Genomic DNA, 15,541 nt, shown 5'->3' with positions numbered 1-15,541 from the left:
GTGAGCTCATGAGTTCATGGTTGGTAGAAACCTTAGCTGACCACTGCGTCTACAGTCCTCAACGCTCCCCGTTTCTTTGTGTTTCTTCAACAGAGCTTGGACAGCACATCTGGAAACCCCTGTCTGCCTTTAGAGACCTTGCTGGTGCAGTATAACTACCATGTGTCTTGTTGCTGTACTCAGTCTTGCCTTGGTGTATGACTTCTGACATTAAACTTGGAGTCATTGACAAGCTAAAAAAAAAAAGCCTCACACGTTTCACCTCAGCAGATGATGCCATTAGATTTGGGACTTCATTGTTTGGGAATTCAGCAGGTTGAGAATGCAGTGTGTTGAGAGTGTAGTGTGTTGAGACTATAGCAGATATGGGGTGCACTGGGACAGCAGTGTGTTGGGAGTACTGGGTGTTTTTAGTGTGCTGGGAGCCTCCAACATGCTCTCTCTGTCTCAAATTGTAGTTTTCGAGGCTTGGCAGAGGATTTGTTAGGATTTGCAAGAGCTAAGAATAGCTTGACTTGATGCCATGGAGTAGGAGCATATTGTGTGCTGTTTCTAAAAAAGATTTCTCTCTCTCTCACAAATGCCTGAGGGTCCCAGAATACAGTGTAAAGTCGGTAAACAAATGCTGCTACAGTGAGTTTATGTGGATGAACAGTAGAATCTTATCTTATTATCATCTTCCTGTGCGGAACAGACATTAGGAAACTAGATTAAATGTTAAATTCAATGTGAAGATAGGAGTTTTAAATCTCAAAGAAGGGCATTGCTCTTAGGCACACAGCAGTTTAATATACACACTAGTCATGTAAGCATACCCATGTTTATGTTTTTTCTATACCATTATATTTAATCATTACTTCAAAGGTATATTAACTCCAGAAATGTATGTTCCTCCAAATTTGGGAGGCTGCAGCTTCCGAGAATCCATTGTCTGGGCTACTCAGTCATTAAATCAGAGGATTACCCTGCTGCAGGCAGGTTAAAGGTGCTTGACTGAGTTAAGGGGCCAGTATTATGTGATGAGATGTGGAAAACCTGGCTGACTCAACCGTCTCTCCCCCTGGGAGACACTATAGCTAAGTATGCATCGCCCTATATTGCTGGCGCACTCTGATTCGATGTGAGACAACGGGGCCCATCTGTGCCCTGGGACAGTTTCTCAGTAGCAACCACCAAGCTATTCTTCGTATTTCCATTTATTTACTGTGCTATACCTAATATCGCTGGAATGAACTGCAAACGAATGAACAAATTCAGGCTAAACTGCCTGACGGTAATAAGTTAGAGGCAGAAGAAAGTCATTTCCCCCTCTGGGCCAGCCTGCTTCGTGAGTGAAGAGGGGACTGTCTGCGTCAGTGTGTCAATCCCACCCAGTCACACTTACAACACTGTATTCAATTAAACTTAATTGAATGTTGTACAATGTTCTGAGGACGGGGAACGATGAGCTGGCCATCTCATGACCTGAGTCATCCTGTCACCCTTAGTCCTGCCGGCCAGTCCAATTATGCGATTCTTTTCTGTATCCCATTCTCATGTTCCTGTTTAGACCCAGCACATTATGAGGTGGTTCGGAGTCATTCTCTATATTTTTCTACTTTGGCATATATGTGATTTTATGGTTTTTTTATTCCCTCATTTATTTCCCTAACCTATATTAACCTGTTTTTAAGTGAAGCTATTACGAATATACAGATTGTCTGGTTGACTGATTGCTTCATCATGACACCCCCCCCAAATGAGCGCACTGAACCTTATCTTGTATACTGACCTGTCTGCTTGCTGCAGTGGTGCTGGCTTTGGTGGAAGCGGGGTGACCAGGAGGTGGTATCTCCCCCCTCTCCTCACACCATTGGCTGGGATCCCCCACGTTATCTTAACGCCAGGAGATCCTAAAATAGAGCAGCAATCACACTGTCCTGCTCGGCTGCCACAGCAACCATGCAGATCTCCACGGTAACAGGGGTAAAACAGGGCAACGGGAACCCTGATTTGTGTGAAAATCTTTCATTAACATTACTCGCCCTCAGCTTGGGTGATATAACTTCTTTTGGTATTAGGCTGCTTAGGATAGCACCGTTTGGGTGCCATTTGGGGACAGGCTCACTGGGATTGTGAAATATTTAAAATGAGGGGTGTTTCCCTGCGCTGAAAGGCCCAATGGGGTCTTCCAATCTGGCCAATCAGTCGCAGGCAGGAATCAATTTACAAGTGTCCTCCTAAGCACGTTGGGACAGTATGTTGCATTAAATGGCAAAAAAAAAGAATGAACTTGTTGAATGTATAGCACTTTTAAAGGGTTAATGTGAATATTATATCCATGCATTGTTTGCCTTTAAAGCAAACAAAAAAATGTATTATTATTATTACAAACAGGACCTCATTGAAGACCAGAGACAGCAAGTATACAGGACCTGACTCATAGTATGTTGTGTATCACTGGTACAGAAAATAGGTCATCAGAATGAACTGTTGCTAAGAAACTGCAAAATGGCTATTCAGACCTGTTTGTCTGATAACAGAAGCCTGTGGCAATAAGTGTGCCAGCATTTGACAGCATTTAACAGTCTAAGGGAGCAGTTTTCAAATGTATATGCATACTATTAATAGTTAATCGATCTGGCCATCTGTGTGTAGTGTGTGTAAGCCTCTGTGTGCATATGTGTGCCTTTGTGCATGTCTTTGTATGGAAGAAACATAGGGACAAAAGATTTGAATTTAAAAACAAATTGAATTTAACAGATTAGAATTTTTCACCTGTCAAATGAATATATTTGAATTTATTCATTTAGCATTTTATAGTTTTGTATTCACATCTCAAAAATGTAGCTTTCATTGTTCTATACCTTAGTTTGTGTGTGTGTGTCTGTGTGTGTGTGTGTGTGTGTGTGTGTGTGTGATATTACTATAATGGTGAACCTCAAACTCTCTGAAAATAAATATTATATTTGAATTCTATTCTCATTCTGCCACAATCAAATTATTTAGGTATACACTCAGTCAACACTTTATTAGGTAGACCTGTACACCAGCTTGTTAATGCAAATATCTAAATGCATAAAAGCATGCAAACATGGTCAAGAGGTTCAGCTGTTGTGGTCTGATGTGATGCGATCTAAGTGACTTTGACTGTGGCAGAATGAGAATAGAATTCAAATATAATATTTATTTTCAGAGAGTTTGAGGTTCACCATTATAGTAATATCATACACACACACACACACACACACACTCCTGGGATTTTCACACACAACAGTCTCTAGAGTTAAAGAATGGTGCAAAAAACACGAACATCGAGTGAGCAGCAGTTCTGTGGGCAAAAACTCCTTGTTAATGAGAAAGGTCAGAGGAGAAGGGCCAGAATGGTTGAAGCTGACAGGAAGGTGACAGTAACGCAATTATTACAATAGTGGTATGCAGAAGAGCATCTCTGAACATACAACGCGTCAAACTTATAACAAAGTCTAACAATAAGTCTAATAAGTACCTAATAAAGAGCTCCCTGAGATCAACTACAGATGCACATAAGGGTCATGAAATAATGCAAAGATAATTTTTCAAAAGCTAAAATAAAATTTTCAAATGAACCAAGCCAAGGTAAAAAAAATACATCATCAATGTGTCTACAGTGCAAATCATTGCTATGAAGCATAATATTCACAAGAGGGCGCTGTTGTACAGGTGTTTTCATCAGGGGCGGTTCTCAAACAGGGTGATATTCTGTGTAAATGGCCATCATAAATTACAATATGATGGTTCTGTGGAGATGCTGAAATGAATGTCATTTAAAAAATATTTCAACATTCAAGCACCCCTCCCCCAAAACATGCAAATATTACAATAGTGTATGAAAATAGCCCAGAATATGATAAATGACAACATGGTGCAAAGTGGTAGCAGCAGACTACTGAAGTTAAGAAACATGTTGCCAGTTAGAGTAGCAGGTTGCTGCAGGTAGTGCTGTGGTGTGCCAGGAGGGGGCAGTCTTCCCTCCACATACAAAACCTTGTGCCAATAGCAGTCTTTTATTTTACCAAGGTGATGGTCACGTACTGTAAATACAGGACCGGGCCTAAATCCTGAGAAAGACGATTCTCCAGCAGTTCCTCCCGCACACTGGCCAACGATGCCCGTAGGGGATGGGCAGGTCTGAAGGACAGGACGGGAGGGAGGGGGGGCGGGGAGAGGTCACCTTCTATAAAATGCTTATTGGGGCCCTTTGTGATAAAGCACTGTGTTATTTCAGCACCATCTCACCCCCTCCCTGTCATGTCAGCACTCCGGCCACCGGCTCTGAACCGTCACGGCGAATGCCCTGAGTCATCAGCTGGGCTCCAGGTCTATTGTGCCTGGGATTAGCCGCACCTATTCACCAGGGCTGTTCCACACAGGTCAATTATTCACACAGTTGCCCTGCCTGTGCCCCCCCAAATTCAGCCCCCCCCCCCCCCCCCCCCTCCATCAAATTACCCCCCTGACACCCCCCTTCCCCCCCATCCATCCAATCACCTGCTTCACCACCCACCCCCTGCCTGCTCACTGCATTGCCCATTGATTTTGGCGGCAGGGGATCATCTGATGCCATTGCTAAAGAGGGAATCATCCGATGCCATTGCTAAAGAGGGAATCATCCGATGCCATTGCTAAAGACAGGAACAATGGCACACACTCAATAGCACCCCAAAATCTCATTGTTCATGATCAATGTCCCACCTATCCTGAACCCCCTTTCACCTCTTCCAGAGTTAACTGGCCATGTAATTGATATTGTTTGTCTCAATGATTATTTTTTGTTTTCCTTTACTGGACATTTCTCTTTAAAGAAAATATCTTTGTGCACAATGTTAATTATTTGAATTATCATACCAGCTTCAACACACATGTACCTTTTCCTAATATTGTATTCCTTCTTATTTGTGTCACTGAAAAGTTGACATAATTTCTCGAGACACATTAAACAATGCACTTCCAAAATTGCCCAAAAGAGGGTGGAGTGAGCAAGTCAGCTGTGTTCTCTTGCTACATGGTACTGTGCAGCTTTTAATTTCAGATTTGGGTACTGATACTCAAGATATTAACAGTTGCAGTCCCTTGAGCAGCTTCACAGCCAAAGTTAAAGCATGAATTAAGACTAAACAAACATGTAATGTCTGGATTGCAGCTGATCGTGTAGACAAGATGTATTTGTCATGCACTATAGCACTTTTGAATGCATGCCTTTTAGTTTGATAAACCATATTCGCATTTTGGATTCATATTTTCCATTGTCTATTGTCTAACTTTGTCATGATATGTGACATGTATTTATACTGTTATTGTGGATTGTGCAGCCTATTTACTTAATTGTATTCATTATAACCTGCCAAGGGACAGCAGATGAAAATGAGCTGAAGCTAAATCTAGTACAATACATCAAATGGCAAGATTTATGTTTAACATTGTACACGGACCCTTACAAATAAATAAAACAAAATAAGACTTCAAGATAATCTCTCTTAGTCTGCTGGCCTCTATTAAACTTTTCTTAACTCCTGTATGTCACTTAATCTCTATGGTGTCATTTCAACATCACTGCTGCAATGTGATAAATATGTTCACAAAGAGCAGCAATAATAACAATACTGAGGTGCTTTTGTTTTGGCTCATTTTTGGCTCTTTGAGGCCACAAAGACTCCTCCCACTGATGCTTCATTGTCCTGGTTCCATTCATGATTAATGCACATCGTAAAGTAATCAAGCTACTTTAATGTCTATATTTTAATGTCTAATACTAATTACATACAGGTTCTACAACAATTGCAATTGTTAATTCATTAAGAAACATGCTATAATGAAAAAGTCAGTTTGAAGCTTTTATAGGTCAACAAGTGTAAATGAAATTAAGTTAATTAGATAGTTTCCAGTCACTTTTGGTGTAGACTATGCCCAGTCTCTGTTTCTATTCCAATACAGATACAGACCAAGTGGCCAAAACCTGGCATCGTTTTTGAAGCTCCCTGCCTTGTCTTGTTGAGAGACACTAGCTCCAGTACGGTGGGCTACAGTCTTTCAACCCATTTCAGAGTACTGTAAATCAATGGTACCAATACAGTGAAAATTCAAAGTCAATCATTTTTTCCACAAGAACATTTAGCTGCAATTTGTGTTTTCTCTGTATATATTGTCTCCCTATGTGTCTTCTCATTTGTTAGGTTATTCTGTGTCACTGCCTAGTCACTGCGCATCACTCAGAGGTTGGCATATTACACACTTAATAATGATTCCATGCTGTCAATAACACAGTGAACATGGTGAATACAAAAAAAGAAATTGCTTTAATATAGGGAAATGACATAGGAAGATCCGCATCTCTCAAATCACTCACAGCAGCACAAGCAAATATCTGGGGTGGGTTTCCCGATAATGTTGGATCTATTAATCAGTCTGTTTATGTGGTTCTTAAGAGAAAAAAAAAAGAAAAAAAACCCTGGATTACATGGATTTGCCAAACATACTCATAAAATGGACTCTTAAGAGGAACTCATGTGCTGAATTAATCATTTTTATATTATTTTTTTCTTATGTTTCCTGGACTCGTGTTTGTCTATTATCGAGTGACTGACTTACCTTGTTAAAATGTGCATGGGCAGGAAGGCTTACACAGTACACACAATGCACGTTCAGGTACAGATGATTCGGAAAGCTGTAACAAGATGGCAGAGCAAACACTTCCATGCTACCTAGCGAGAAGAAAGCAAGCAATTGAAAACAGTCGAGATTGCAGTAAAAAATCTGCCACAAGTGATTCCAATTGTCTTCCACATATGGTCTGATTACCGATGAAGGTCAGCTGTGTGTCTTTCTATTTAAGTCCCACGTTTCTTTGACTCGGGGCTTGCTTTGCTTCCAATTCCCATTGCATGTTCTGTATTTCTTTTATTTTTTTCATTTGTGCATGATGATTCTCATTTACCTCTTGTGGGGATAGGGTAAGGGAGCTGAACACGCAGCAACTCTTCGATACCCCAGGGCTGTCTGGACAGTCTGTCACACATCCTTCACATTTTATCTTGTGCACAAATATCCGACACATGACAGTTGGAAGACGGGATTCCTCTGGGAATTGAGGCCCTGTTAGCAGCTTCCTTCAATCTAGGCCAAGTACATAGTTTATTTCCGCCTTGTGTTTTCTTTAGTATAGCGAGGTGTTTCTTTTTGTCACTTTCAAAACTCATTGTTTTTATTATTGTCATCGTTTATGTCTGTTGTTGTGCATATAGCACTATGTCTTGATTCGCCGCTGTCGGAGGTAACATCCTTATCGGTGAGCTTTGCGCACCTCCAATAGTCCAGGAATCTGTTGGAGATCCTCTTGGCGGATTGTGTACTTAGGTTACATCCGCATAAGCCTCATACCCAAGAGGCTGATGCTTTTTGTTTTCTTCTTAGTGCAGGTCTGTTTTATGTATTCCTACGCTAAGGTGAATTATGTTTACTGGAATTGTCGCCCCTCTCGGCAGAGAGCTTTGCGAACCTCCGATAGCCCAGGGCTCTACGAGGGAGACCCTTGCTGCTACTCGTGTTTTAAGTCTCCCGCATGGTTGGTAGAGCTGAACCAGAGACAATATCAGAAGTGTCTTAAAGTAAATTTTGTATTTCATTTGTAGATCAAGGTCCCAGAGTCTGGAGGAAGACCACAGAGGCACAGAGTGAAGTTTCCACAGTCAGAGATAATTTGGGGTGCCATGTCATCTGCTGGTGTTGGTCCACTGTGTTTTATCAAGTCCAGAGTCAAGTCCAGCCGTCTACCAGGAGATTTTACAGCACTTCATGCTTCCGTCTGCTGACAAGCTTTATGGAGATGCTGATTTCCTTTTCCAGCAGGACTTGGCACCTGCCCACAGAGCCAAATGTTATTTCCTCGCTCGATTAAGATTAGACTTCTGATTGTTTTGAAAGGTTGTTTTATTGGTTGGCTAATTGCTAGGGAGTTATTTACTCCTTTTATCATTTTCCCCTTCCTCCTCTGGGGTGTATCCCTTGTCTCTAAGGATGCCCCCTGAAAATATTAGTGGTTATCTCACATCTTGTGGGTACCTTTTGGAACCCACTCTGTCACGTTTGGCCCTCTGACCCTGCTCCCTTACAGCTTACAGAGAGAGAGAGAGAGAGGTTTGATGCTCGATGCTCTCACCATTTCTTTTTGTTTTGAGTTTTGTGCCATTTGGGGATTTTTGTTATATTTGCTTACTGTATGTAGGCGAGTGTCTGTGTGGTTTGTGTCAACAGCAGAACACTGGAAAACGGGGGAGTCACCCTGACAATGACTTTTTTATTAATTGCAACAATGAAGGAAAATACAGTTGCATGCTTGTGCCTGTATGGGCATGCTTTCCTCATTTATCCTGTTATTTTTCAGTGTCAAATAGAAACTGTGCATTTTAAAGAAACCTTTCACCAATAAAAATGAATTCTCACAAATGTAAGTAACTGCCTCTTTCTATTTAACAAGACATGATGGTTTACTCATGTAGAGTCTGAACCAACTTAATTAGCTGGTGATTCATTAGTATAGACCTGAATGAGAACTTTAAATGTGTGTTGACAAACCACAATGGCAGAAAAAGGAAAAACTACCCTATTGAGAAATCAAAATTCCATGGGTCAACTTTCATATACAATATTATATATTCACTCTATATTATATATAAATTACTTTCTTGGGTGGCACGGATGGTGCAGTGGGTAGCACTGCCGCCTCACAGCAAGGAGGTCCTGGGTTCGAATCCCGCTCTCTGTGCGGAGTTTGCATGTTCTCCCCGTGTTTGCGTGGGTTTCCTCCGGGTACTCCGGTTTCCTCCCACAGTCCAAAGACATGCAGGTTAGGCTAATTTGCCCGTAGGTATGAGTGTGTGAGTGAATGGTGTGTGTGCCCTGTGATGGACTGGCGACCTGTCCAGGGTGTATTCCTGCCTTTCGCCCAATGTATGCTGGGATAGGCTCCAGCCCCCCTGCGACCCTGTTCAGGATAAGCGGGTTCAGATAATGGATGGATGGATGGATGGAATTACTTTCTTTCAAATGCTTCAATCTTGAAACTATTTTCAAGATTATATAAGGTATAAATGTTGAAGGCATATTACACAGGATTCTCTTCTTCGTTTCGCTCCTGTAATAATTTCTCAACCCTACCTACACCAAGATTATTCTGACTGCTTTGTGGCTCCATTGCAGACTACCGTGTGCCCTGATATTAATGTGCTAAGGAAACAGCAGTCTAATGATTCAAACATCTGCTTTAGCAGTTACTTTCTGCACAAGCCATTTAGCTTTCAAGGCATACTATGCAGGATTTTCACCTTGAAAATAAACTGCTCAGTCATTACCATGATACACAGTTAGGCAGTGTTCACTTCTGCCCCACACCTTGTATTGTAATTCTAAAAACCTAAATCCTGACTCTCTGACTTTCAGAAGACTTGGGATAGACCAGACCAGAAAGAGCCATAGCCACCCCCCTTCTCGTTGGTAAGTATAACATTGCGGGAATAGGTTTTTTTTAAATATAAATTAGCTATATATTTTGACAACAAAATCCAATTTTTTTGAATTATACGTCCGACAAGCTGAAAGTATTTTGAGCATTTCCACACCAAGTTTTATGAGTAGTACTTTTTGAGAACGAGAGCTTTGTTTGACACTGACATTATGTTAAAACACATTCTCACCAGATCAATCGATAGACAGACAGACAGACCGACAGCAGTGGATAGATAAATAAATGAGATAGATGAGACAGATATGTAGAGATACTCAACCGGTGTCAAGTAACGCTAGCTAGCTCTGTGTCTCTCTCTCTATATATATATATATATATATATAGAGAGAGAGAGAGAGAGACTGTTATATTATTATTTTATTATTGATTATTATATATGATGATATGTATTATTATTGCTATTATTGAACATCATTCTATCTAGCTATCTGTAGCTACAAATTATATACAGGACATGGCGCTAGCTAGCTAGCTAACATTATTGACACTGGTGCTGAGTATCTATCTATTTATCCATTTATCCAATACTGTCTGTCTGTCTATCGATCGATCCGGTGAGAATGTGTTGAAGTGATTTAATGTAACATCAGTGTACCATCGGACTTGCTACAGGTGCAGATGGAGACGCAAATGTCAAACAAAGAACTCATTCTTTTTTTAAAAATAATTTTCCCTTTTTGGTAGCCAATTGGACCCCGTCTGATGCAATTAGAGCTAGTATTAGATGCACCGCCCACACCCCGTCCCTCAGCGGCCAACGGGAGAGCCGTTTCGCCTCCCAAGTCGTGACCGTGATTCCGAGGCGCTCAAGGTGCTTGTTTTGTGTGGCGATTTACTAACCCTGCCAAGTCCCTCCCTCTGGAGCAGCGAGCCAATTATTGCTGCTCCACGTGAGCCAGCCAAACTGGGCTTTTGGCAGGACCGAGAATCGAACCCCGGTCCCCAGTGTGCAACTGCAGCAAACTGCAACCACAAGTCTGCTGTGTCTTAGCCTGTTGCGCCACCGCAGCTACAAAGAACTGATTGTCAAAAGATCAAAAGATGTAGCTAATTTAAGTAAAATATCCTATTCCTGCAATGTTATACTTACCCCTGAGAAGGGGCGTGTACTTCAAAGTTCTTCAAAGTATCCAGATTCACCGGTCTGGTCTATTGGGATGTCTGATAAAAATAAAAACGGTAATGAATTGATGCACAATACCCAGTTGTGATATTGTGCAATTTCTGTACCAGTCAGATTCAGCTGTGTGGGCTTATGCCATTGTTCATAGTCCTGAATGTCTCCACAGGAAAGAACATAAGTCACCGGTCACACCTCTCACACACATCTGTTTCTTTGATGCTGCTAAACTTTTGCTTTCTACTTGTAGTGCTGCTTTTGTAAGTAGTAGTAGCTAGTTTTTGCTTGAGAGCTTACCCTACAAAGTCACAATGGGGTAATATTTACATTTCACAAAAAAACTACTTGCAAGACAGCACTGCATTCCCATACAGCAAAAAAGTTTGTCCTTGGTTGAAACTTCAAGCATTAGGCATCTCTTCCCCTTCATAAGTGCTTTTATTTCCTTTCTTTTAAAGCTCTGTCTGACTGAAGAAAACAAATAGAGAACTGTCATCATCGGCATAAAGACTTTTCTCAATACAGTGAGGGTATGTTTTTAAACCTGGAATGTGTACCTTCATGAAAACTTTACTTCAATTAATTATAATTTCAGAAATGGTTGCAGTATCATGGCTAACATTTACTTCAGATAAACAATAAAATATAATTAGAAGCCTGCATTTGCACAGCACAGATTGGACAGCACGTGGCAAAACCCTCCGGCATTATGCAGGGCCAGGATAGAGTGAGTGAAATTTAGTGCATTCAATCCTGCTTATTCATCAGGTTGAGGAATTTAAATAACAAAAACCATCACATGGAGTATAATGTATAAAAGGTCCGGGGGAACTACTGCTTTTTGGACAGTATCCCATAAACATCCAACATCAAACATCAAACATCATGGTCAAGGTAATGTACGAACAAACCATTCGCATGTAATGAGGTGACATGACCGATCTGTGTATGTGTAGTTTAACATCGGAAAACAGGGACAGAGTTTAGTGTTTGGCTATTTTAGGGGAAGGCTCTGTGGTGCTGATAGGCTGACAGACTCAGACTGTTCTAGTCTGTTAGAGAGGAGAGAAGTATGGTAATTACACTGATTCTGTCTCTCATTACTGAAAGGCTGAGATGAATGCGGAGAGCAGATCTTTAGTTCAATGGAATAAACATGTTTGACATTTAGAGTACCCGTAGTGTAAAAGTGAGGTTTCATGATGAAACAAAAAAAAAGGCTGGGGCTATTTTCATGTGGTGAGTTATTCGGACTGGTTTATTTCATGGTTCATTGAGAGTCAGTGATTGAAATCATGTTGTTTCTCCAGTCTTCATGTGGTAATGAATCCCCATTGTTCTGTTTTATCACTATGTTGTACCAGATCACCTTCTACGAGGACAGGAACTTTGGCGGTCGCTCCTATGACTGTTCGAGCGACTGTGCTGATTTCAGCCCCTACCTGAGCCGCTGCAACTCCTGCAGGGTGGAGAGCGGCTGCTTCATGGTCTACGACCGTCCCAACTACATGGGGAACCAGTACTTCATGAGGAGGGGAGAGTACCCCGACTACTCCCGTATGGGCATGTTCGAGAACATCCGCTCCTGCAGAATGATCCCCATGGTAAGGTTTTCTTTTTCGAGGTTGTACGGGTTTATTGAAACTCCCAGTACCATACAAGCACAGCATCATGGACAGCAACCTGGTCATTGTAGTGACAGTGACGGTTTCTGTGTGCATTCAGTATGCATTATTTAAAGTTTGCTATATTCTTTAGAAGGTGCAGTAATATAGAATCCCTAATGCAGGACACTGACTATTTTTGTTTTTCACTGTCAACAGCACAGAGGACAGTTCAGGATGAGGATCTACGAGAGGGAGCAGTTTGGAGGTCAGATGAACGAGATGATGGATGACTGTGACTCCATCATGGACCGTTACCGCATGTCTGACTGCCAGTCCTGCAATGTGATGGACGGCCACTGGCTGATGTACGAACAGCCCCACTACAGAGGCAGGATGATGTACATGAGGCCTGGGGAGTACAGGAGCTTCAGAGATATGGGATACAGCAACATGAGATGGATGTCCATGAGGCGCATCATGGACTCATGCTAAATTCAAGCAACAATAATGAGTCATGTAATAATGAGCAATCAATAAAATAATTTCTCATTTTATCACATTTGTCAGACTCCCAATTCATTTCCTGTGTGACTCTTTATTGAAGTAATATTTGGGTATAACGAGTTCCTGATAAATATCACGGTGCATTTTGTTCTTATGAATGCTAATCCATAAAAGTGATACAAAACACTGCATAGATATGAATAATGGCTTTTTCGAACCACCCCAAATGCCATTGTACTGTAATGTCACTAGCTCCATCCATGGTTACACACAATATCAGCTATTTTCAGTTTATTAATGTTCATACAGTGCTTATAAAAGCACTATGCAGTGCCCAATAATTACTCTTATGAAGGTCCATTTATATACAGTAAATTCTTACCTATTAAGACTCATCCTGGAAATCCACAGGATCTGCTGGTATAGTATTAGCTTTCACCCAAGAAACCAGGAGTTCACTGAGTGATTGTATGTTTCAATACCTGCTTACTACCATTGAATGGGATAGACGTAGCTCTGAGCACCTATTTGCTGAAGCAGAATGATGTTCTCACAGATATACTTTGTTGCAGTTTCAGAATCAAATGTCCACTGGGGCATTTTTCCTAAAAGGAAGCTTAGACTTTAAATTAGTGGAGAAGAGGCACGTTTGCTTGGGAGATGGGGTTGACCATTATGCTGGTTAGCAATATCTATACAATAAAATATCTGACTGCTTGGGGTAAATACAACTATATTACATTTTTGATTAAAAACTAATCAAAAAGGAGGGTCAGGTGGGCTTAAGGAAAGACAATATTCATTTCAAATTTTCACATTTTTTACTTTACATTTTTTACGTTTTGTTGTTAGATTCACACAGCCACCACATTACACTAAACTACCAAATGCATAAAAATGGGTAGTTCTGCAGGACTAAGGCTCATAATGTTCATTCCTTAAATTAATTTAGCATAACCTGTAGATCCCCACAATTAAGGCGAGAGAACCCTGGCCTAGAGGAAATATAGTCATGCTGCTCAAGGCCCTCCCACCATTACCCAGGAGTGGCTGTGGCCTCCCTCACCAGCAAGGGCTCTCCATCCACTTGTTGTGAAATGTCATTTTTTAACCTTCTTGGGTAAGTCTCTATAAGCTTTCCACATGTGGATTTGGGCAGTTTATCCCATTTTTTCTGGCAGATCCCCTCAAGCTCCATCAGATTGGATGGGAAGCATCTGTGAACTGCCAGCTTCAGGTCTCTTCACAGATGTTCTATGGGGTTTAAGTCTGGGCTTTGGCTGGGCCACTCAAAGTCAATCAAAGACTTTCAACTCCAGTGTTGTCTTGGCTGTATGCTTCAGGTCATTGCCGTGCTGAAAGGTGAACCGTCACCCCAGTCTGAGGTCACGTGCACTCTGGAGCAAGGACCTCTCTGTATTTGCCTGCATTCATCCTGCCCTCAATTCTGACCAGTCTCCCTGTCCCTGCCACTGATAAGCACCGCATTACATGATGCAGGATCTAAAGCTCAACCCAGGTAAAAATGAAATGATATTCATCCCTGCTATTACCTCTCCCCATCTGGATCCCTCCATTTCCCTAGGGGATACCACACTGACGCCATAACCCTGTGCAAGGAACCTCAGCGTGGTGATGGACAGCAGACTGTCCCTCTCCGAGAACATTGCGGCGGTGACCCGGTCATGCAGGTTCTTCCTATACAACATACGGAGAATCCGCCCCTTTCTCACCCCCTACTCGACCCAGCTCCTGGTCCAAGTGATGATTCTGTCCCGCCTGGACTACTGCAATTCCCTCTTGGCTGGCCTCCCAGCATCCGCCATCAGTCCCCTCCAACTTATCCAGACCAGCTTGTCTGGTCTTCAGCCTTCCAAAACACTCACATGTCACCCCCCTGCTTACTTCCCTCCACTGGCTGCCTGTCATGGCTCGCATCAAATTCAAAACATTGGTGCTTGCCTTCCAAGCAGTTAAGGGGTCCGCCCCAGCTTACCTCCAAAAAATCATCAGACACTACACTCCTGCCAGACCTCTTCGTTCGGCCTCCACAGGCCGCTTGGCGCCTCCCCCTCTCCAAACTTCCACCTCATGCTCACGACTACTGTCTGTTCTGGCTCTACGGTGGTGGAACGAACTCCCCGTTGAGGTCAGAAAAGTAGAATCTCTTCCCATCTTCAAGCGCAAATTGAAGACACACCTCTTCAAGCAGCACCTCTCCCTTTCCCTCCCTACCTCCCTGTAAACCTTAATTGTTGTCTTTCTTGTGTATCAGGATTTACTTGTGTATCAGGATGTTTGGTTTGGCTAGGTAAGCAGTGTTTGGCTAGGTAAGGGGTTTGTTCATACATTTGCATGTTGCAGTATTACGTTAAAAAAAAGAAAAGAAAATTATGATCAAATCGGCCCTGGTCCTTATCTTTGTTGTGCAGGTAGCAGTTGAAATTGTACTTCCCTCTAGGGTCTTTCAGCGCACTTATTCCTGGTTATGGGAATGCACTTTGCACTTTCTTGTCGCTCTGGATAAGAGCGCCTGCCAAATGTCATTAATGTAATGTAATATTCTCCAGACATTGTGCTTGGAGTTCTGCCCAAAAAGTGAAATTGTTGTCTCATCAGACCAGAGAATCTTTTTCCTCATGACAGCAGGCTGTCATATGCCTTTTACTCAAGAGTGGCTTCTGTCTTCTAGCCACTCTACCATAAAGGCCTGATGTTGGAGTGCAGCTGAAATGGCTGTCCTTCTGGCATGTTCTCCCATCTCTGCAGATG

At 42.0% G+C, this 15,541-nt stretch overlaps 1 protein-coding gene across 1 annotated transcript; it reads left to right on the top strand.

Moving 5' to 3' along the window:
• Positions 1 to 12,010: 12,010 nt before the first annotated feature.
• On the top strand, positions 12,011 to 12,757 carry LOC133116976 (gamma-crystallin M3-like). Its single transcript, XM_061227017.1, has 2 exons — positions 12,011 to 12,262; positions 12,482 to 12,757. The coding sequence occupies exons 1-2, from the start codon at positions 12,011 to 12,013 to the stop codon at positions 12,755 to 12,757; spliced, it is 528 nt and encodes a 175-aa protein (XP_061083001.1).
• The last annotated feature ends 2,784 nt before the right edge of the window (positions 12,758 to 15,541 follow it).

The sequence above is a fragment of the Conger conger genome, chromosome 17 (genome assembly GCF_963514075.1).
Source record: "Conger conger chromosome 17, fConCon1.1, whole genome shotgun sequence".
Lineage (NCBI taxonomy): Eukaryota > Metazoa > Chordata > Actinopteri > Anguilliformes > Congridae > Conger > Conger conger.
This window is presented reverse-complemented; position numbering and strand designations above follow the sequence as displayed.

Coding starts and splice junctions, on each gene's coding strand:
- LOC133116976 (XM_061227017.1), top strand. CDS start 12,011: ATGTTGTACCAGATCACCTTCTACGAGGACAGGAACTTTGGCGGTCGC. Junction 12,263..12,481: donor CCTGCAGAATGATCCCCATG/GTAAGGTTTTCT, acceptor CACTGTCAACAG/CACAGAGGACAGTTCAGGAT.